The sequence below is a fragment of the Gouania willdenowi genome, chromosome 18, assembly GCF_900634775.1.
Source record: "Gouania willdenowi chromosome 18, fGouWil2.1, whole genome shotgun sequence".
Lineage (NCBI taxonomy): Eukaryota > Metazoa > Chordata > Actinopteri > Blenniiformes > Gobiesocidae > Gouania > Gouania willdenowi.
Genome location: NC_041061.1, coordinates 14,861,118 through 14,885,253, shown reverse-complemented (window position 1 = coordinate 14,885,253; position 24,136 = coordinate 14,861,118). Strand labels below are relative to the sequence as shown.

General features: G+C 37.6%; 1 protein-coding gene across 17 annotated transcripts in view; it reads left to right on the top strand.

Annotated features, from left to right (window-relative positions):
* The window catches only part of col25a1 (collagen type XXV alpha 1 chain), a 199,888-nt gene that overhangs the window by 148,741 nt on the left and 27,011 nt on the right, over positions 1–24,136 (top strand). For 12 of the 17 annotated variants that reach the window (XM_028474629.1, XM_028474624.1, XM_028474625.1 and 9 more), the window contains exons 7-15: positions 2,961–3,020; positions 4,811–4,882; positions 5,378–5,494; positions 6,122–6,157; positions 11,623–11,649; positions 13,264–13,308; positions 16,288–16,332; positions 17,329–17,346; positions 18,707–18,751. In XM_028474629.1, coding sequence (XP_028330430.1) covers positions 2,961–3,020; positions 4,811–4,882; positions 5,378–5,494; positions 6,122–6,157; positions 11,623–11,649; positions 13,264–13,308; positions 16,288–16,332; positions 17,329–17,346; positions 18,707–18,751 — 465 coding nt within the window. The remainder of the gene's footprint in view (positions 1–2,960; positions 3,021–4,810; positions 4,883–5,377; positions 5,495–6,121; positions 6,158–11,622; positions 11,650–13,263; positions 13,309–16,287; positions 16,333–17,328; positions 17,347–18,706; positions 18,752–24,136) is intronic. The other 5 variants (XM_028474634.1, XM_028474632.1, XM_028474635.1 and 2 more) reach the window with 4 other exon arrangements.

Here is a 24,136-nt window from a genome sequence, read left to right as displayed (position 1 = left end):
TAATCGATCATGTTTTTTTAATGAAAAAAAACATTTTTTAATTGTGCTAACATACTGTACGCATAGCACGTAGTTGTCAGTGAACCACATCAGACCCTGTTAAACTACCTCACTCCTCAATGATGTTTAACTTGGAGTTGATTGCGCTTTATTTTCATAAAACATCCTGGGCACAGAAAGACGAACTTTTGTCGACGCAAAAATGTACTTTTGGGAAAATGTAATTTGACAGTTTGATAAATATACTACATTAGTTATCATTTACTTGTTCTCGCAAGTTTTAAAAAAAAGGAAATAAATTGTATTTCGAACCATTTTGTACCTGTAAAGGTGAAATTTGTAATAATTGATATTGTGATATATCGCGACGTATATCGTATTTTTTAGCATCAGGACATATTGTATTGTGACATGCTAATCGTGAATCGTATCGTATTGTTCGATTCATGGCAATGCACACCCCTAATAACTGAGTCAAATTTCAGAAAGATCAGTCAGTTACGTAATGAGATATGAATTTTTGAATATTTGCCAAAAATGAGTGATTTTTTGATTTTTTAAAACTGATATTGATCCGAATCCTCTCAAAAAATTTTATGGAATCTTTTGTCAAAATCTGTTAGGTACTTTTGACTTAATCCTGCTAACAGACGAACAAACAAATAAATAAACACTGGTGAAAATATTACCTCCTTGAGCGGAGGTAATAAAACTATATGTTTCTCACGTTGATAATTGGATTTTTCCATTGGTGTCAAAACAAAGTTTCCTATGCATTTTCCTACACTTGGATGGATTAAAGTCACTTGTGTGCCCAAGTGGTACACCGCTTCTCGATGGATAGTTCAGAATTTTCCCATCTTGGAGTTGCTTGGACTATCTCATGCCTTTGGTGTGGTGGACGAGATGTTGGTCTGGTAATTGTCCTCTGAGAGCTGATGCAGATTTTCCTCCAATCTGGGTTTTTGTTTACGTCAAAAGCAGTCAATGTCGACCCTGGCCAATACAATTGGCCTATGTCAGTTTTCGAGGAGAAAAGCAAGAAAGCAATCTGTAAATGGTTAAGAGTTTAGATCAAGTGCTGTGTCATTATCGTCTTGACACACAGACATCACCGTGGAAGCATTGCAAGATGAGCACAAACCCACACTAAGATTTTTCCCTTTCCGCCTCATCTCCCACTGTGAAAGATCCAACTTCTGTTCTTTGCTCAGATTATCACCTCCTATTTCTCAGGCTTTGTAATGTTCGAAGCAAGTCGTTGGCCTGACTACAAAGTTCCAAAGCAGACAGCACTACATTGCGTCTTCTATCTGGACTCGAGCTGTCAATTCTTTCCCAATTCATGCAATTCCCCCCTTTTTTCCCCATCAATTTTTGAGGTTGTAAGTATCTATTGAATTTCTTTAGCCTCGCTCCCTGTTACACACAGGAGGACTATTGTCTGCAGTGGAAGAGTATCTATTTCTCTGCTTAGCTGCAGGCTGGGATTAAGTCAGGCTGCCTTGAAAGACATCTTGTTAATGAGCCATGCTTTTTGAATTATCTCTGGAAAACCAGAGGGATGGCACTAAAGTCATGTTCAGATGGACCAGATTTTATCTGAAGCATGAGGGGGAAAATCGATTCCAAACAAAAACATTACATGAACCTCTCGTGAACATGGTAATTGGATTTACACGGGTTTTTGTGTTTTCCGGGTGAAGTACAACCTGTCAAAAATGCACACACATCTATCACTACATACTTAGTTATCAATAAATCTATAATTTATGCACGTCATTCACAAAGTACAAACTTTTTTAATCCACCAAAGAGGGCAAACTGTATTTTTCTAATTAGATCAAATGTCTTGCGTGTCTTGTTTCAGTGCTACAACAAGAGCAGATGATTTAGGAAAACATTGTGTTGGTGCCATTCATCTGGGTTCACTTATCTTCCATGAATCAAACAGGGACTTCTGTTGCAGCCTTTGTTAATCTTATTCTTTTTCAGTTTGAAATTCATTATATACACTGTGTATATGTCAAAAACAATGAAACTTTTAACATCTGTAAATATGGGCGCAATTTAGTTTACTGGTGAAAACTTTGGTCTGTTGAGGAAAACATGAAAAAGCGTGCTAGGGTACAAAGTCTTGGTGGTAATGAATGGTCCGTATCGATCTGTGACGAGATGAAGGTAAATGGACATTTTAACTTTGATTCAAGACTTTTATTAAAAAGGTTTATGTCGGAGTAAAGAAAATCAATGTTTTCTTCAGAGTGTTTTGTCAACAACTCTCTAAGTCTGGGGTATTAACATTGGCTTTGATGTATGATCATAAAAAGAAAAGTAATTGTCTGAATTTGAAAGCTTTCCACTAAATGAAGCCATCAAGGGGGTAAAATGTTTCTTCTTGGAGCTCCAACTCCACTATAAAAAGTTCTTGCAATGTGAAGTCAATGCTCAACTGTTTCTTTTTCCTCTTTGCTACGCATCTGTTATGAAAATAGGAAATGGAAAAGACTTAACAAAAAGCCAAAGAATCTTTGACATTTGATATTCTTCAAAACTTTATACAAACCCACTTTTCCAGTTAACCAGCATGTTCCAGTGCAGAGACTATTTTGTGATAAAAATCTTGACAAATGTCTTGCTTTGTGGATTTGGAAGAAAACAAGAAGAATCAGTCACGTAGAGTCAGGGAAAAGTAAACTTGGGGTTCTTGTATAGTTAATTTTTAAAATTTGGATTGTTATATTTGTTTAGATCTTGAATACAAATATCTGGTCTTCAAAGCTTTGTGTTTGACAGCTGAGTTTGATGTCGGCCTCTTGCAGTTTTTGTGAAAGCCCCACCATTTGTCCCAGTGTGTCACTTTTATTTCCAAACCTCCTTCGCCCCCTTACACAGTTTTTGTTTGCTGTGTGTTGTCATGTTGTGCATGGGTTGTCATGTTGTGCTGTTTGTCCCTGTAGGGATTGCCTGGTCTTCCCACACTGGCTGCTTTGCACAGCAATCAGATCCTGACTGTCAAGGTTTGTTGGTGGTGCGACTGCCTCGCTGCTAAGTCCGACCCTTTTTTGCAGCCCAAGCTTGAAGTGCCGTAAATGAATCACTGGCACAGCAGAGGGCTGATGATGGAGTGTGCACAGGAGGAGAACCCTTGTCTAATTAATCACAGCCAGTCAGTCGTTGCCCTCTCTTCTTCTGCTACCAGTCTTTCACTGAACAGCTTTCTGTTCCACTCCACAAGCCTGGTCTTAAACTGAAAGTGAAGGTGGCTTTCCAGGATCTGGATGGCTTCCATTGATGCAAAAATGAATGCAAGAGAATGAAACTCCCAAGAGAACTACTTAATAATCCAAAGGAGGTCAGACCTTGTTTAGTTAAAGATCATGCCCACGGTTTACCACAAATCTCCTAAATATCCGTTCAGGATTGTTTTAGTGACGGATAAAACCACTTAATACCAACGGGCACATGTAAAACGATACCTTAACTAGAAAATAGAGAGGTTAGAGCTAAACTTTGGCTCAGAACATTGCCAATGTTGTTATAGCTTGTGCAGCACTGAGGGTCTGACTTTGCAGCTGGCACAACGGATGGTGGCAGTGCTTTCCCAGAGGACGAGTAATTCCCATTTTTTCAGGGGACTGTATGTGTGTACAGAAATATGGGCTGAGATTTGTGCCACGACACACTGAAGTTGAATAGTTGGGATTGAATTTGATTTTACTGTTTTGAAACTGAATTAGTAACTTGAAATTTTATTTTTTCCTGTTGAAAAAAAAAAAAAAAAATCATCATGTTACATTGCAAAAATTCAATATATTTCTGTTTTTCAAATTCAGATTCACTGCAAGCATTGCAATTTCAGTACGTGGAGACAGACTTCAGGTCTAAGCAATCAATCACTGATTTGTGGAACCCCTGTTTACGTCTACAAAAACTGCCATTGAGGGTGTGACCATATAGCCCTGAAAAACGTATGTTCACTTATGTTGAGACTTAGCTAATATTAATTTTTTGAATTTGAAGTGCGTCTGTTTATGTTCACCTGCCTATGTATGTATATATGTATGTATATATTTTTATGTGCATATACATCTTTTTTTTTTACCTCAGCCAAAACTCACAAAGACAATTTAACTGAAATGTCCCATCGCCCCAGATTTATCAGTTTTTGTTTACAGACTAATCATTTGTTGCTATATTTAACCCTGATCTCTTCCTAATGTGTCTTTCCTCCGATTTATATTTTTACATTCATATATATATATTTATATGGTCACACCCTCAACGAGCCTTAAAGGAGTTTTTGTAGACGTAAACAGGAGTTCCATGAATCAGTGATTGATTGCTCAACCTCGCGGAACGGAAGCGTGTCTCCTTGTAGAGACATCGAATTGCGTGCAGTGAATCTGAATTTGAGAAGCAGAAATATATTGATTTTTTTTTTTTTTTTTTTTCAACAGGAAAAAAAAGTACAATTTGAAGTTACTAATTCAGTTTCAAAACCGGACATTAAATGTCAAGTTGTTACTTTCAAATTCAAATCTCATCCCATACAGAAACAAACCTGTACTTAAAAACAAACCACCTCAGTGCTGGGAAAAAATGTGGATTTCTCTCCTCTGTCTGTGGAGGCACTGAACTGAGGTCAGGAACACTGGCCTCTCTAACAAAATCTGTTTCTTTTTGCATTGCCTTCTCCTTCTTTCTCTTCCTTCTTCTTCTTCTTCTTCTTCTTCTTCTTCTGGGACCTCATCCTTCAATCTCCTTTCACCTCTGACCTACGACCTCTTGACTCCACACACCTGCTCAGATGGTCTTCCCCAAGATCAATCATGGCTTTCTTTCCGCTGACCAACAGCTCATAAAGAGACGACTCATTAAGGTAGTGGGCGTGTCCTCAGTTTTCCCATCATGCCATAGAATCACTTCTGAAGCAAGTTTCGTTTGCGAGGATTCAAATGTCGTCATCCCAAATTTTTGGATTTGTTTTCAGGATAATCCCAGAGATTTCTTTGAAGTTTTAAAGTTATTTCTACCGTGCAGAACAGGTTTCCTGCAAACAGCTTTTTGTATTTTTCCCAGTTTATCGCACATCTGCACTGAAATATATAGGTTTTCAACAGTTCTTCATTCCCTGTTTTCAATCCACTCTTGCATGCATTAAAGGACAATAATATTTTAGCCATAAATGCTTTAATTTCAGCTCTTTTTCACAACATTACTCTTCTATATGTACCGTAGATAGTTCTCCCATTAGATCATTCCACTAGTTTCCTTTCATTATTATTATTATTATTTTACTGTAGATGTTCCAGCCTGTGTTGATCCAGCACAATCACTCCATACTGATGCTTGAATGTGTGGTTTTACCTCACAGGGGGATCAGGGTCAAGCTGGACCACCTGGACCTCCAGGGCCACCGGGGCCTCCTGGACCTCGAGGGCCTCCTGGTGACACGGGCAAAGATGGACCCAGAGGTGTCCCTGGTCAACCTGTAAGTTATCACACTTAGTGTCACTAAAAATCACGACTATGCTGACATAATGGTAAAATGCCATTTTCAACAAGTGAAAATAAGGTTTTGTTTAGTTTCTAGTCACTTTTAAATGCACTTCATTATATTTCTGAGGGATTCTTGAAGAAATGTACCAATACCCCCAAGACAATGTTTTACCATAAATTACACACGCTTTTACGCTGCTTTCTTATCACTTTTGCCACGTTTTTTAAAGCCCGTTGTTTACTTCAGAAATATTTTTTTTAGCGGTGACAACTACAACCGGGCTCAACAGAAACGTCTTGTCATTTATGCAAAGCAGAAAAACCTTTGTTGTCTAAGTTGTCTGATTTCACTGGGTACTGATTATTCTTGTTGCTGATTGCTTCAGAGAAAACATACAGTGACTGTCCTTTAAATGTCACATGAAAAGAAAAAAATAACATTACATTTGTTTACCTAGAACAAAGACGAGCCATCAGAATACACTATTAGAATTGTAGTGATTCAAAGGGACTTTTTGGAGCGTTTATTTACTTATTTATTCATGTGCGCAGTTATTTATTTGTGTATTTGCTGTTATGATAACAAAACTTTAAATGTCAACTTTCTTCTTTCTTTAAGGGTGAACAAGGACAGCCTGGAGAAAGTGGACCAATGGTGAGCCCAAACTTTCAAATTCGGAGAATTGTAGTCCAGGTATAGATAAGTGTTATAATAGGCATTACATTTTTTAAAACACGTGTCAAACTCACAAATTAGGAGCATCCAATTTGGCCCACGGGAGAAAATAGAAAATGACCGAGAAAACATGAATCATTATGTAAATGAAACTCATTTTATCGCATGATTGCAGTAGAAAAACTGAAAAATTATTTTCTCATAATATTTTCCTTTAGCTATTAGAAATTGATCACAAGATGGAGGAAAATTAAAGTGAAGATCCTGTTGGGACTGATTTCTGTCACTTATTGCTTGGATATTGTTGTTTCTTACATATTTTGTATTTTATGTATACGTAGAAGTGCAAACCAGGGTACAGTAATGTTAAAATTACTCATTTTCAAACTGTTACTGAACTAAAAACAGTTTGACACCACTGATTTAAAACATACAGTATGTTGAACATAGACACTTTTATTGTCCCAGTCTTCTTTTTTTTTTATTAAATGATGGTATTTAATTTGCCACCCAAAGGTGCCACGTTCATTCTCATTATAAAATTAATTACACAAGCCTTCATTTTCCCCCAATTGGCTCATATCTAGTTTCCTGAGATTCTCACGATTTATTTTAGGTTGTTACAAAACTACAGATGGACCAACGTATAATGGGTAGTAATGGTCACATGCTTTGTAATAAAGTGTTTCTACAGCAGGGACAATCTGTTCCCCCTCACAGCATTGGAATTACGATGGCAGTTTTGAGATAATAACGTACTGTAGCTGAAGTTTAATAGGTCAAACCAAACCATGCACAGAGATGGACGAGATTGAAAAATAACAAACAAAAAAGGAAAATGTGGCGTCATCATGTCATCAAACAAGTGTGAAGGGAGGATAAAGGACGTGAAGCTGACAAAGGATGTTATCAAGTCTTTTACAATCTCTGCATTGTGTGGAAACAATTGCTCTTGAAAACTTCCACACAGGTTTATCCTGAGGATTTACTTCGCTTTGAAAATTGCTTTAAATTATGCTTTGTTATCTTGTCCTCACATGATCTTCTGAATATGAAACTTCCCGCTACGTTTTACAGCCGAACAATAAAAGCTGTAGTACTAAATAAGTTAATAAAAATTTATAGGTGAGTTTGAAGCACTTTTTAATAGAAAATAATGTTTTTGAAAGTCAAACAGTTTAACAATGTTATGTTAAGGTTCTCCTGACATGTTGTCAACTGCCAGTCTTCTTCAGAGGCGTCTGCTGATCGCTTTGATGTGTCCTTGACTTTCACATAATAATTCCAGCAAGTTCTTTTTGTCTTCTTTTTGAATAATATGTTAAGGTTTCATTCGGGAAATTTACTTTGATCTCCTGGCATGTTTCGACTATCAACTGCCAGTCTTCTTCAGAGGCGTCTGCTGATCGCTTTGATGTGTCCTTGACTTTCACGTAATAATTCCAGCAGGTTCTTATTGTCTTCTTTTTGAGTAATATGTTAAGGTTTCATTCGGGAAATTTACTTTGATCTCGTGGCATGTTTCGACTATCAACTGCCAGTCTTCTTCAGAGGCATCCGCTGATCGCTTTGATGTTTCCTTGACTTCCGCGTAAAAATTCTAGCAAGTCCTTTTTGTCTTCTTTTTGAAAAATATGTTAAGGTTTCATTCAGAAAATTAACTCTGATCTCCTGACATGTTTCAACTATCAGCTGCCAGTCTTCTTCAGAGGCGTCTGCTGATCGCTTTGATGTGTCCTTGACTTTCACGTAATAATTCCAGCAGGTCCTTATTGTCTTCATTTTGAGTAATATGTTAAGGTTTCATTCGGGAAATTTACTTTGATCTCCTGACATGTTTCGACTATCAACTGCCAGTCTTCTTCAGAGGCAGATGTTTGAGGCAATCTTTTTGAACATTGATAATTTCTTGTTTTTTTTAAACACTAAAGAAAAAGCCTGATTCATAAAAATTTTAACATTTCTAATTCCTATTATCAATTAAATGTGTGTGGTATATATGCACGTAAACAACTACATCGTCAGTGTATGTTATGGGTGCTTTTAGGGTTAGAACCTGGCTTTAGGGTGAGAACGTAACCAGCCTTTAGTTATTCCACACAGCCTCATGAGTGAGTGCCCACTTGACACAGCTCAGGTTGCTTGATGTAGATTCTATTGTTAAGTAGATTCCAGAGTTTTCGAGCAGCCATCCAGGACACATGGTGCTGGTTAGAAGGAATAAGCTCTTGCAGGGCAACAAAAAGGGAGGGGGAGGTATAAAAGAAGAGAAAGAAGAAAGGGAATTATTCTCAGGACTCAAAGTTAGAAATTCTCTCTGCCTTTGGGTCTGTCTGGGTAAATTAGATGATGTCTTGAGCTTTGTAAAGGTGATTTCAAGTCTTACCCACAGTTTTCATTTAAAACTTGATATTCTAATCAGCAAATAAGAGACACATGCCATACTATGCCCATGAGGTAACTATGTATCTTGTCGTTTAATGGTGATTGTCTTTAAAATGTAAACTGAATCTCTTGTGCATCCAATTTATTCAATTTACCCTAAAATCATCAGTAACTTTGCTTTAAAGTGCACAAAAGGATTGTATTTCAGACACAAAACGTCATATAATGTCAACATTATGATAAAGTGCACTTGTGGAGTCATGTTTCTAGGAAACTAGCATGAGCTAAATAAACTTTGGCTTGTAATTTTTTTAATTTTTTTTCTGTTATCTATAAATTATCAATCGAAACCAGAAATGGGGCAACTTGCGGTCCGGGGGACACATGGGACCCTCTGTCTAGTAATGTATGACCCCCTAAATAAACACAAAATGACTCCAGAAACACACTAAATGATGGAAAAATACACCAAATGACTCAAAGAACAAATAAGTTGACCACAAACATACACAAAAATAACTGGAAAACATACAAAACACGAAAAATACACTAAACAACTCAAAAAATACACAAAAACGGCACCTTAAATACATAAAATTACACAGAGAATACACAAAACGACACTGAAAATACATGTAAATGACTTCAAAAACAAAATGTGATTCAATTAACACAAAGTAACAATATGAATTCAGAAAATGGCTCTATAAACATATAAAATGATGACATAAATACACATAATGACTCAAAAAAAAAAAAAAAACAACAGCCTATGTTCTTTCCTGTACTATTGCTCTGATTGGTCATTATTTTAAATGCTGACATTAATGTTGATAAATTGACCCTTGGATCTGATAATTACATTTTTGTGGCCCCCACCGCTTAGACTCAATATTCATTCTAAGATTTACCAGTTTAATTTTAATAGATAAAACATTTAAAATCACCCTTTATATTTATTTAGGCATCAGTTTGCATCAAACGACATAATGTCTTTAATCCAGGGTTTAGTTTTGCTCATGTTGGATCATAAGGACAGAGAATGAACCTCTTGAAAAAGTGTTGCTGGGTTGAGAAAATGATGGTCCACATTCTTCAGTACCTACAGGAATCATGTTGAGAGCCATGTTATGCTCACCTAGAACTTTAGCCTTTAAATAAAGTCAATAAAGATAGTCGGCAAAACAATTAGTTTCCCTTTAAGTGCAAAGGGTGATATTGCATAGCTTATCTTTTAAGTAAAACAAAAGCTTTGTTATAAAGCCCCTGACCTGAATCTCAAAGCTCCACGACGTTGCTTCTCTATATCTTCATTCATCTTCCCAAATATTTGTGCTGTAAATGCTGAGCAGGAACTACAGCACGAGGCTATTAAGGGTTCAAGTGCTGCTACGGGCAGAGTGTGGGAAATGACCCAGCGGTCGCCTCTTTGTTTGTCATTTCCAAGTCATTAATGAAAGCGGAAAACATTCGGCGCTTTGTGTTTGTGCTCAGACGCTTCACTTCAAAAAAAAAAAAAAAAAAAAAAAAAGGCATCCTGTTGATATTCTACATTTGTGGAATCCTTTCCTCTGTGATTGTTTAATTAGGCCGCAGAGGTGCAAAATGCTGAGCATGCGCTATTCGGACACAATAATCGACAAAAGTTAGTCTTTCAAGTTAAGTTTTGGTTGATTTCTTTTTTTTTTTGTCCCCCTCCGATGTCCGGTGCGAAAGTTGAGCACAAAAGTGCCAGACTCTCTCGAGGACTTGTAACTCTTTTAAGTAAAAAACTCCTTTTCAGCCGCTAGCCCCCGAGTGCTCTCAGATGTAGCCAAGCTAATTAGCACTGGGGCGAGCGGCACATGCTCTCACATACCTCGTGGGTCATAAAGATGTTTACCAAACCCTGCTGAGGATGGCTAACAAAGGCCTCGAACAGCGGCAGGAGGGAAAACCCGTCTTCTTTGTTGGCTTGCTGAATGAAAGGTTTTTCAGTTGGGTTTTTTTGGGTTTTTTTTGCTATAAGCGGAAATAAAAGTGCATCATAAATGAGCTGCAATTGTGTAAGTTGTTTTTTTTCTCCTCTATCTCCTTTATCGTTTCTTGATGCCGTAAAACCAAAATGTTTCCACACCTCTGCGTCATGCACAGGTTCTTCAAACTCTTCATTTCTCGCACTGTCGCACGCCATTGGCTCAACCGCCTCTAACCGTAACCGTAATGACGACGCCCAAAAGCATTATGGTACTTGTAGTTTACTCTGAAACGGTCCGCTACAGCCAACCCAAAATGTATTTTTTTGGCGCAACAGATCATTATTTTAAACCTGGATGTAACCACGACGATATTGAGGCACTTGTAATACCGCTGTATTGTGATATCGTCAATACTGTGACATTCCTAGAACACAATATTATAGTTTGAAATAAGATACTCAGATGATTGTGTTTTGAACCAAAGCTAAATAACCCAATATATTGAAAAATACATCCAAGTCGTGGCGTGTGTTAACAAAAAGAGGTAGGAATGTAGAAGTTTAGGGTACGGTTTTAGTTGGAAAAAAAAGTCTTGCTTGGAAATCATTGACAAAGATGACCTCGGAAACTCTGGGAAGGTAAATGATTCCGTTTGACCTTCAGCAAACCTGCAAGTGCGTCCAGACGCATCCATCACCCAGAGGGATGTGCGTCCTTGCCTTTTATTTTAAATGCTTTCCCAATATCAACTCCTTTCGGTAATGAACCCCCTCCGCCTAATACGACACAACCCCAGGAAGGCGAGTTCACCATCAGGTCAATTTAATGTAACTCATGGCTCATTAGGGATTTGTATTTATGGTGCAGTTCAATGAAAAGAAGCCACATTGGGAGTAGATTACCATTCTGTGCTGCAGAATAAAACAAGGGGCTTGATTGTGATACAGCTCTGCCTGCGGCGTGTTTCTCGCTGCATGAAATCCAATCTTGATTCCTGCCAGCCTCCGTGCTGGGACCATGTCGGCAGTCAAGATCATGAGCTGTTTTTGTTCAATTTGTCTTTAATTTATCTCTTTTTTTCCCTTTTTATTTTTTTTACAGGGACCTGTGGGGCCACAGGGAATGAAAGTAAGTTATCAAAATCAATTTATTGTCCCATTATTATGTTTTATTGGGACAGTCTAATGATACGCTTTATGCCGCAATGGTACTATCAGGGGTTTTCATCGTCATTCTAGTTGGTGTGTTTTATGCTCTCATGGTTTACGTGGTGATTTAGGATAGTGAACCACAGTCGGGGCATGTAAACATGAGGAGGAGAGAATAAAGTCTGACAGACCAGGAAAGATGGAAAGCAGAAAAATTGTGAAGCTAAGTGCTGCAATACAGGCTGCTAGTCTCTGGTGGCGCTGATGTGGAGAACAGATGTAAGCCATATCCAGCCATCAGGTAGCTGCCAGTGTTTGTTCAGTGTAACCCAATCAGACACTTCCTGTCTGCGCTGTCATCTGTCGGCAAGGCCTGCCGTCAACGTGTGTGTGTGTGTGTGTGTGTGTGCAGAGGTCAATGATGACACACGGTTGTGTTAATGACTCATACGACCAGACCCCGAGGCTGCTCAATTAGACCTGCTGCTGCTGCCGCTGGTGCGTCTGAAGTGAAGTGTTGTGTTTGACTAAAACAGGCCATGTCACAAATGGGCTTTAATTTTCATCACCTTGAAGACTGATTCAGTGGCATTACATGATTTTTTTTTTTTTAAAAGAGCTGTGAAGCATTTTGGACCATAGGTCTTTTAAAGAAGGAGAAAATCCTTTTGTTGTCTCAGAGATATCAATTACACGTGCTGTGGATATAAACCATTAAATTTACCCTAAATTGTTTGTTTGTCACGGGGTGGGCTGGGACAAAAAACTACATTTTCAGCGACATGTAGAAGCTGTTATTAAGTCAGTGATGCTCAACATGTGATTCTTAATGTCTTAAAATGGGGAAACCTTTAACCCCTTTTTACCTATTTCCTTTGTCCATTTTGCAACTTCCTTTGTCCTATTTTTGCCCCTTTTAAAAAAGTGACACCATTTTTCAGACTTTTGCTACTTTTGCCAATAAATATGCCTTTTTTTGTAAGTTCTTTTTGGCACTTTTATCCAATTTTTGTCCTTTCTTTATTTATTTTTGGACACTTTTCATCCCAACAAGCTAACTTTTACCCAATAAATACCACTTGTTTCCTTTTTTCCCTACACTGACAACCTGTTTACTGCCAAAACGCTACATTTAACTTGGTGCAATGTATTTTAAGGTTAGAGTGTGGATGTTGTCTTCCAAAACTAAGAAAAATCAAATTCAGGCTTGTGAGACTGATTTTATTTCGAGACAATTTATAGATTTGATTTATATTAATAAAGGAACCTTGGAATATGTGATACGTTTGGTATTGTATATTTAAAAGAAAAAAATGAAGGAAATGACTTTATTAAAGACAATAGATTGCATTTATTTAAATTGATACTTGAACTTAGTAATTTATTGTATTTTATTCATGCATTTTTGCTTTGTATAGACAGATAAACTAAAAAAAATTAATAAATGACATTATTTTTCAGTTTATTATTGGTTTTTTTTTTTTGGTTTTTTTTTGTTTGGGACAAATGAACACCAACCAAAGCAGAGTACTAAGTAGAAATATAATGACCTAATATCTTTTCTTATTTTTTTCTTCTTCTTTTTTTGTGTTAGGGTTCACTGGGGCCTCCTGGCAACCCAGGCCTTGATGGACTGAAGGTGAGTTAAGACATTTCAACATGAATAATCAATTCCGCCAAAATTCCCTGGCAAATGTAGTCTTTAACAATAATATTTAGCTTTTAAAAGATTGTTTTCAATTGCTTAAGATTGTTGCTCTTTAATCTACAAATGTAACACAAATAGCTCAGGGAACTAATTTCCATCCACACGCGATTGTATTACGTCTTGAAAAGAGGGTTTTCTTGAACTTATTAAAGCGTTTTCATTACGCCTCCAGGCTACGAGCTGCACTTGTTATATTAGAAAAGTTCAAACAGACGTTCTGACAATTTTAAACCACTATTCCGTTTAGGAGAATATCCCTGGGCTGCGTCTTTGACTCCTAACCGCTAAGTAAAGTTTTGGCTCTCTGTAAATGTGTTTCGCACACTCATCTCGTTCCTGCGTTTCATTCTCGGAGGGAATAGAAAAAGACACAGTGCAGGTGTGTTACAACGCGAGGAATAAAGGGAGGAGGGGGGGAAACTCTGCTTTAGTCCAGAACAAACAATGGCGTATGTGGTGTGGACGGATGAGGATAAGATGTGCGGGATGCCGTCTTTCTCATCTCAAACATACATTCATAAAGCTATTATAAGAGAAATATGCGTGGCTGTAATGGTAACCAGAGGGAAGAGGTTTCATTTTGCTGTCAGAGCCATGCTAAAAGTTGGTATGGCAGGAGTTTAATTCCCTATTTGTGCAGCGAGTGGGTTTAGCCTGCACCCATGAAATGAAGCTTCACTTCTGTGCAATGCACTTATACAGCTCAATCGGTTCTGGTGTGCAACTCTCAGTCGAGCAGAGCGTCGACCTGCACAGATCACGTCAATAATCTCCAAAAATAGACCCTATCAGCCATAGGTGGAGTTCGAGATTCTTGCCAGGGGGTGGGGGCAAAAGAAAAAAATTAAATTAAATATATAGACCATCGCGTGAGTCGCGTCAACCACAATGTGTGCAACGTATACAACGAGATTATTTGCATTTCCTGAAGAAAATGCAAGTGAGGAGGCAGCTGCTGCATGAGGGATTTCAGAAGATCCATTCCACTTTAAAAAAATGGGATCTGAGCTGAACAGTCACTGCAGCTTAAGGGCTGTATGTCACAAACAGTTGAAGATAGAGAAAAGTTGAAGATAACAATGAATGGCAACAGATAGCTGAATATGTCAAAAGTTGAATGGTTGAAATCGGTTGAAGAATGGCCGAACAGCTGAAGTTCAAATTTGAATGGAAAAAAGTTGAAAAGGGGGATTTCACATTTATTCAAATGGAAAATTTTTGAACAAAAAAAAAATTGCTAAAAATATTTTTGACAAAAGTTAAAAATCATAAAAGTACAAGCACCCGTGCTGAGTTTTTGACACAAGATGAAGGAGGTGCAACGAGCAGTAACCTGCGCCGGAATAAACGCTTTAATAATAAAATGGCAATAAGGCAAAAATGATTACGTTGTAACGTAATTGATAATGTTGACTATAAACATTTGCGTTGTAATGTTTGTTCTCACTCATTCACGTTCTTAAGGGAATAAATGCTTCTCAAATGCAGCAGCATATCACAAGCATCATATAACGTTTGAAAGCTCAGAATCTTCTGTTTTTAACCATATAAATCATTCTAAGACACAACCATCACAGTCAATCATTTTGTCAAACTTGTTAAAAAAAATAGCAACACAAACAAGCCAGCATTGTGCTATGTCATACTGAATCTATATATTCCATCAAAAGTGATCTCAAAATCTCCCTTAAGACATTAAAAACCCAATGAATCCCAGTATTTAGTCTAAAATACAGTAAAACAGCTATAAAAAAATTGAAAACATAATGTCCTATTTACAAGAAGAAAGCAGCTCCACCGTGATTTATTCTTTTTTTTTTTTTTTCCAGCTCTGTGAGGCTGACCGTGTCATTAAAAATTATTATTATTTTATATTAATGTAAATTAAGGATAAAATCAGGCCAGCGGCCTCTTTCTGATTCATTTTGTTTGCTGCAGTACCACAACATGAACTGCTGGGGGCAGTGTGGCTTCACTATTTACATTGTGAAGAAGAAGTGCGCAACAGAACAAGAAACAAGTCGCATGACTCGAGCGCCAGAAATGAACTCGTATTTCTAAAAGAACAACAAATTCATTTATATGTATTTTGTACAGTCACTGTGTTTTACCACACTTATTTGTACATTATGTACATTATATCAAGAATTGTATTTTTTCAAATGAATTTGGGAAAAACTCCGCATATGCTATCAGTCTGTGTTAAGGAGTTTTTTTTTTTAATCAGACGCTATCATCATTATAGCAATACACTGTCCCCCATCATGTCAATGACTCCCATATGTGCACTGATGGAAGATACAAGGCTTCTACCCCTATGAAGGGTTTCACCACAGGGTGTAGCACACATATCATCCACACATATCATACGCAATAGATCGTCATGAAAACACAAGCATCAAATCTTTATGAAAAAGAAGCAAAAGCAATGTAACAAAGTGTGGAATAGGTCAGGATGTGCCCACATGTTATCCACCCATTGATAGCAATCCAACCGTGGAAAAAAAAGCTGTTTGTTTTGCATTAAACTAATGATGATATAGGTTCGCTCAGGTCAGAAGGTTAATTGTTTTTGGCAGCAGATGGTCTGAGGTTGGTTTTTGCGCTTGGAGCCACAGAGGACCGACTATAACAGCATGCTGGCATTAGTCAGAAGGACTTTGGCTTTCATCGTTTCCCCTCGTGCACAACCAAACACAACTAGAGTTATTAATCAGCTTGTTTTTCTTTTTTCTCTCAGGTCTACTTTGTAGTTTTGACAGATTTGGACTTTTGAACTCACATGGATGGCTTAGAGTGCAAAACCTTTCTCTCATAGCGAGTGTTTATAAAATTAGGTATAATGATCACTTTATATTCAATCTATACTTGCCAAATACAGCGTCTGTGTGTATGTTCTACGGTTCATAGGGAGATGTTGGCTTCCCCGGATTGGACGGTTTGGCCGGAGACAAGGTGTAGTGCACACCATGTGCTTATATATGTATATATTCATCACCACCCTTTTTTAATTTTCTTTTGGAGGTCATGTCACATTTTTCTTCCTCTTTGAGACCAAAAGATCCCACCAATCCTGTATCCCTGCTATTTTAAGTTAATGGGTGAAATTCTTATTAGGGACACAAATGCGGAAAAAATACCAACTGAAATATCAAGTGTGATCCGAGCTTTTTAGTTCCGCTAGGTTTTTTTTTTTTTGTAATACAGGGATGATTGACGATTTTCAGCAGTTTTCCTTTCCACTTCGTTATCATCAACCGTATCCATGGAAACCAGACAATTACTTTTTGATGTCAATTTTTAAAAAGGCGATGAAGGACATTAGGTATTACAACAGGAACCATTGAGTTGTACCTCAGTGTGAGATGCTATGACCCACTTTAATGCTGTCCACTCCACTCCGTTACCACAAGAAGCTAACGCAGCGGGAAGACCTCATGTTAAACAAAAATTAGGAAAAATTCAGCACTGCTGCTACATTAAACACTAAGTAAGCTACTGAAACCTTTAAATCCCATGATTTTCAACATCCCAAATGCACCCCTAATAAAAATTTCACCCTTATACAAGTATTCTTTTCATAGAGTTCTAATTCTGTCCATAAGAATTTTACTTTTCACCATTTAGCATGATGTCATTATTGTCTGTACATTATCAGTACTGCTGTGTACCCCCATTGTGGCATATAAATTGTCTTTTTAAGGGATGCTAAAGTTGCTATGTTTAAATTTCATCGAGTTGAAATAATTACTGAGCATGATAATCTGCTTACTCGTACCCTGGCTTTACCAAAGCATGTCTGTCTGTGGGGAAAGCAGCCATAACACAGGAGAGTTCTTATATATACCCAACATGAATTAAGCCTGAGATACGATCTGACCCAATCCCCCAGTCAAACCTGACTCCCTGAGAGCTTTTCTCTGTTTAATACTCTGCTTTCTCTCACAACAGGGCGACCGAGGTGAAAAGGTAAAGTGCTAATTCACATCTCCAAACGTTGTTATGAGCATCAATTTGATATCCCATCGTGTGTTGGAACAGCCACGTGAAAAAAAAAAAAAATGACAGAGCGAGTGTAGTTTAGTGTATTTTTTCCAAAAAGTAAGACAATGAGTCACAAAACAGCTCCTGTTTTTTTCTTTTTTCATGTTGAATTCAATTAAAGCAAATTAAAGAAAAATGGGTACAGCCCTGTACAGATGAGGTGTAGCCTACCTAATAAAGTGGTCAACCAAAATATTCCAAAACACAATATATACAACATCTGCAAACCTTGAAATCAGCATTATGTAAGCAACAACAATACTACCTACAGCAGATATGAGCAACTGGCGGCTCTAACTGTTAGCGGCCCCGAAGTAAATTCACAAAATCAGTTAAAACTCATATAAAGTTACCATAAATATACACTAGACAACATAAATACAGAAAATGACTCCAAAAACACACAACGGCAACAAAAGAAACACTTTATGAAAGAAAAATTATAAAACGATAAAATAACAAAAACACAGAAAACGAATACACAATGTCTCCATAAATACAAAATGACAACAACTTGGCTCATAACACACAAGAAACCAGGAAAAAAAATAATGAAATAAGAGGAAAATACGCTAAATGAATTCAAAAACACATAAAACGACCATTAAAACGCACAAGACAACAACAGAAAAGCGCAAAATGGGAAGAAAATTACACAAAACAACCACAAAAAACAAAACAAAACAATATGTTACACAAAAAGCTAGCAAGTACAAAGCAAGTTCTGCTAGCACGCTAGCTCAAACTATTATTAACTAATGTTACAACATCTTAAATAGTGAGGGAAAGATTGATTACATTGGAGTATAATCTTTTTCCTGGAGATATTAGAGATTGAGCCAAGAAACGCGAGCTCGTTCATCACGTCATGCTAGCATTAGCCCAAACATTGCTAATATGTAATGTATGTTTAATATAACCAGAAGAGAAGCGCTAAATTTAAGTTTTGCTGTTGTTGCCAGGGGTTTAAAGCCTCTCATATACAGTATATCCCACAGCGTGGATTACATCACCTGTAATTAGTTATATTCTAACCACATGCCGTGACTCAATGGCTACAGTAACAGACACTGTGCATGTGTGATGAATTCATACTGTGCTGTAACACAGTGATTTTTCTTTAAGTACTTATTACTGTTTGACATGGAACTCACAAAGTGTGCAAGCTACTGCTGTGTAAAGCCTAGTTGCTCAGAAAAAAAAGAGTAAATGGTGTTTGCATTTTTACATGTTCTAGGCCTACCGTAGGATGCAATGATTGACTTTATGTGTGGTTTTGTCACAGGGCGATATGGGAGACGATGGACCTAAAGGCGATATGGGAGAAAAGGTATGTGAAACAGCAGGTCTCCTTATGTGCAGGTGAACAGAAGTTCCATCCCAGTATAACAAATATTCAACTTTCCACTTCAATGTTCACCAACTGAATATTTTACTGCATGAAACAGCTCTGCCACACTGGGCTGTACACCTAAATACATTTTTATTCAGTGTTTCAACAAAGTGGCACATAACCTCCCCCAAAAAGCAGATTTTATACAGAAATAATGTAGCACCCGATGGACTCACGTTAACGTCTCAGGCACATGTCAAACTCAAGGCCCGGGGGCCAAATCTGGCCCTTTGGAGCATCTAATTCGACCACAGGAGAAAGTAAAATTGAGAGCGAAAACATGAATCATTGTGTCAATGAAACAATGCAATATTTGCAGGGACTCACAGTTTTTCTGGTGCATATATCACACGGTTGCAGTCATTTTCAATGTTAAACATTTGAAAAAAATATTACAAATTTTTACAAAATCCTTAAATTTTCCTCAAATTATGACATATTTTCCTTAATTAAGTAGAAATTGGTCGGAAAAAAATCAAGGAAATTTAAAGTTGGGACTGATATCTGTCACTTATTGCTTGGATATTGTCGGTTTCTTACATATTTAGTGTTTTATGTATATCTAGAAATACAAACTTTGGCACAATTAAGTTAAAATTACTCATTTTCCCGCATAAAATCTGTGGCCCACTTGAGATCAAACTGCTCCATATTTGGCCTCCAACTAAGTTGATTTTAACACCCCTGGTCTAAGGTATATTTTGAAGTTAGAGGTGTAAAGTAACGCATCATAAAAGCAGCTTGACTAAAAGAGAATGTCTGACAGTCCATAAAAGCTCCTCTCTGCCTTTTTTCTTAAAGCAGGGGTGTATCAAACTAGTTTTAGTTAAGGGGCCAGATATGGAGCAGTTTGATCTCAGGTTGCAGATTATAAGCAGGGAAAATTGATAATTTCAACATTAATTTGACCTCCTTGGCACTTCCACATATAAATTATATATAAAGTATGTAAGACACAGACGATGTCCAAGCAGGATCTTAATTTCTTTTTATGCTATATGGCAGGGGTCCCCAATCCTGGTCCTCAAGGGCCACTATCCAGCATGTTTTAGATCTTTCCCTCTTCCAACACACCTGATTCAAGTGATGAACTCATCATCAAGCTCTGCAGAAGCCTGATAACGATCCTGGTCATTTCAATCAGGTGTGTTGGAAACATGCTGGATAGTGGCCCTTGAGGACCAGGATTGGCCACCCCTACTATATGGGGACATTTTCTGGAAATGTTGGCAGTGGCTATCTGTACGGTTGCCATATCATTATACCAACATTTCAACCGTACGCAGCGCCCCTCATTGGCCAGTTTAGGTCACGTGACTAAGACTAAACCTAACCCTAAACTAACCCTAGGACGCTACATACAGCACGTGTACTTCTGTAATTGTATCAATAGCACCAGGGGTTGTCGGTACGGAAACCGTAAAAATAGACACTTTTGGAAATATTTGAGTACTTTAAACAATTTCTGATTAAAAATGACTGCCATCATGTAATATGAGCATGTAGAATCTGTAAGCCCTGGCGATTATTTTTGTCGAGTTCCATTGCATTTGTGTGTTTAGAGGGATATTGATATCTCCAAAATGAACGAGTTGGTAATTTACACAAAAATTCATGTTTTCTGTCAATTTTAATTTCTTCTGTGGGCTGAATTGGTTCCCCCAATGAGCCGGACTTGGCCCCCGGACCTCGAGTTTACCACATGTGCTTTAAAGCCAAACCCCGAATGTGACGCTGCTTTCCAAAAGCTTTTGTTTTGGGAAAATTTCATTTTCTAACCGGTATCCAGACGTCATTCCTTGAGGTAGATTACACACCCTTTTGAAGACTTGCCACCCTACTTTGATGATTAAATCTGTTTTTTGAAAATAGGCCACAGTCTTTGTTGTTTTCAGTGAATTCCTTTGCAAAATGTCCCATTTATGTGCTCCAAACCTGTGGGAAAGTCTTTCAGATATCAAAATCGATATTCGTCCGAATTCACTATTCTCAAACACATTCACTCAGCTTTTTAGACTTCTCAGAAAACACAAAGAAAATGTCCCAACAGAACAGAAGACACTCTGATGTGCAAAACACCAGCGGCTCATTCCTTTCGAGAAATACTGTTCGAAATATGGAACAAAAGCGAACAGATAGACCCGATAGTGGAGTAGAATCGGTGTGTACTCAAAACGTCTCTTCCAATTTATTGCTGCTCAGTGGAGAATAACTTTGATAACTTCTCACTTTATGGTCGCTGTGCTTTTCTTAAGACTGCTGATCCCAGCAGCCAAAAAGACACCACTTGCGGGAAACAGATGCGGGTTATCATGTGTGGAAAATAAATGTACAAAGAAGAAAATCGAGGGTGATAAAACTTAGCAGCTCGAGCAGCGCTTTGATCTAGTCGACCTTGGAGCTATAAAAGACGCAAAAATGATGGATTTCTTACCACAGAAGTGTGGAAAAAAGGGTAATAATAAGAACTTGTTTTTTTTTTTTTGTATTCAGTCACCTGCCATTCATTTAAAAGCTTACTTGTGTTTACCCATTCGTGTTTTATTTGTAAAAGGCCTTGACATGTTTGAGATCTGTCATTAATATGGATGAAGATGACCTCATCTCAGGTTGTCGGCTTCAAGGTTGTAAAACTTGCTCAACATTTGGCAGGAAGTAGTTCAATCAAGGTGCATCCAGATGAGTTTGCCATATGTAAGACGTGCACCGAGGATTGATTGATTGTCAGTTGCGAGAGAGGAAAATCCGAGCTGCAGCTTAAGCCTTGTGTCATCAGAGATTTGTCTGATTGGTTACCCTTCCTTAGTATTAGAGGCATTCAGATGGTCAACAATGGAGGAAGTGCAGGAGTTAAGGAAAGTTTTCCCTGCAAAAAAGAGCCAAAGTTCACAATACGCAGCAGGCATTGCGTAGAAACGGCAGTAAATGGAGGTAAGAACTCAAAAGATTTAATGACGGAATCAAATAAACACTCACTATTTAACAAGTGAAATACCGAGTTGGCAACATTTCAAATTCATGCATTTATTGATGTTGTGGGAAAGAGTGCAGTCAAGTTTCAAATTCAAGATGTAAAAATGTGTGCATTTGGAGTAAAATATTGACAGCTAGTATACAATTGGGTGTTCTATGACAGAATAAGTACATTATATATCTATATTCTGAGGCACTACGGGTGCCGCTTCCTGCGTAATAAATAAACAGGCTTTTTTCAATAGTAAAAAGCTGAATTATTTCTCTGCGCCGCACACAAAACACAAAGTTTTACCTCGAGTCTTTCACAAAAAATGGTAAATGGAGGTCACTTGTATAGGACTCCATACCACACATGTAGTCTCAAAGTATTTTGCACTGTCAGTCACCACAAGGCTACAAAACTTGTGTACCAATTTGGTTTCTTGCTCAGAACACTTGGGCTAAAGGACAGTTTGGGATTGAACCGCAAACTTTCCAATTTAAAGGCAACCTGCTCTACCAACTGATCTAATGCCTCCTCAAATAAATGCCCAAGATATAGGATATACACACCTTATTTAAGACTAAGTTCACACTGCAGGAAAATGAGACCTGAATCCCATTTTTTTTCATATGTAGCCCTTAATTCGATATGTACTGTGTGTGATGGTTTGCAATGCGACTGCTGTCTGAACGGCCAAGTCGCATTTATCCGACCTCTAAATGATTAAAATGCGATAAATCATCACAGTTCGCGGTGGAAGACAGAGTGGAAAGTGGACATTAATTGACTACTATGGTTTTGAATTGAAGTGTTGCTCTCCTTTATTCCTCTGTTGCTGTACAAAACAAATTTCTCCTCTGTGAGAAGAATAATTGTCTGTCTGGTCTTGTTTGTACTTTAAACTGATAGAAGTCGCATTTAATGTGTAACATGAACGAGCAAACACAAAAAAACATCCAAATTGTGCTTTAAGACCTGCTGGCTGAACGTAGCCAAAGAGAAAACTTCAGTTCGTTTCTTTATTCCTTATAAAATAGCTTATATTGGATTTTCAAATTACTTGGCTTATTTAATTAATATGGAACTGTTTCAGTTATCGGTACGCCACTTGCTTGATGCTACCTTTTGTCAAAAAGGATGGGACGCAAGCTGAGGCTTGAGCACCCTGTAGCTGGCCACCTTTGATGAGGGTGTCTTGTGTTTAAATGGCTGAAACACCCCCTGATTCAAAGGTACACTACTGATGATGGGTCCAAAATGTACATCATTCTCATATCTGAGACACAGCTCCCACGCCGCTCTCAAATGATACACCTCATGTGACTACCATCTTTTGGCACAAAGAACGGTTTAACATCACGTCCGTGTTTAATGATTCTATTATCATATCTACTCTCTACGATTGAGTCTGTACATGCAAGTCTAAAAACATCAAATACAGATTCCACGCCATCCATCTCCTCTCATTGAAAACGTATCTTTACCGCAGCTAAAAGCTTTGCTTCAAACTCGTTTTGTGTAATCATTTCACAAGATGTGAAATTAACTGCGACTTTGCTTGTTGAAGAATGGTGTCAAAACTGTTACAGATAGCATTGAAGAAGAAGGAAAAAATTTAAAAAACTTAAACTCTTGATTAGGGTTTGGAAAGTTCCTGGCTTGCAGTGTTAGTGTTTGGCTTGGATTAATGTGGAACAGTGGTTGGTATGAGGTTTGAATACCAAGATCCGGCCCAAGTTTTAGTCAAATGGCTGTTTTTCAGTGGTTGGTAGTGCCTCTTTGCCTCGGACAGACAATCATTGTTTGTATTGCTGCACATTTGTTATTCCTTTACTGAGGATGATGTGCAGTTGATGCTGGTATGACACTGTTTGCTATGCATCTATTGGTGTTTTTCATAGAGTCCTTTAACAGGTTTTTGGCATTATAAGTTTGCCCTTTTTTGGCACTTCTGCCCCAGCTTCCTTATTCACTGATTTAGTATTTACTACCTTATTTAAACACACTGTAGCCCCAACAAAGTTACAAAAACTCAAAAAAATGTAGGCAATAGATTGCCTCGATTTTAAGATGACTAACTTAAAAGTCAAAATTTTCCAGAACTTAAAAGGTAGGATGACTGGCTACTTATACTTGTAGATAACAGTTAAATTAAAGTGCTATATGAATGAAGTTAATCCCTATTTGAAACAATAGGAATTCATCATTCTTAGCATGAAATTACTTAATTCTATTAAGTTGTACTTAAGTTGTTTTTTTAAGTTATAACAAATATAGTTCGATTCACTCAAAGTTACTCAAAAAGGAAGAACATGTTAGACCAACTTGCCATAATTAAGTTAGTAGAACTTTTTCTATAACTT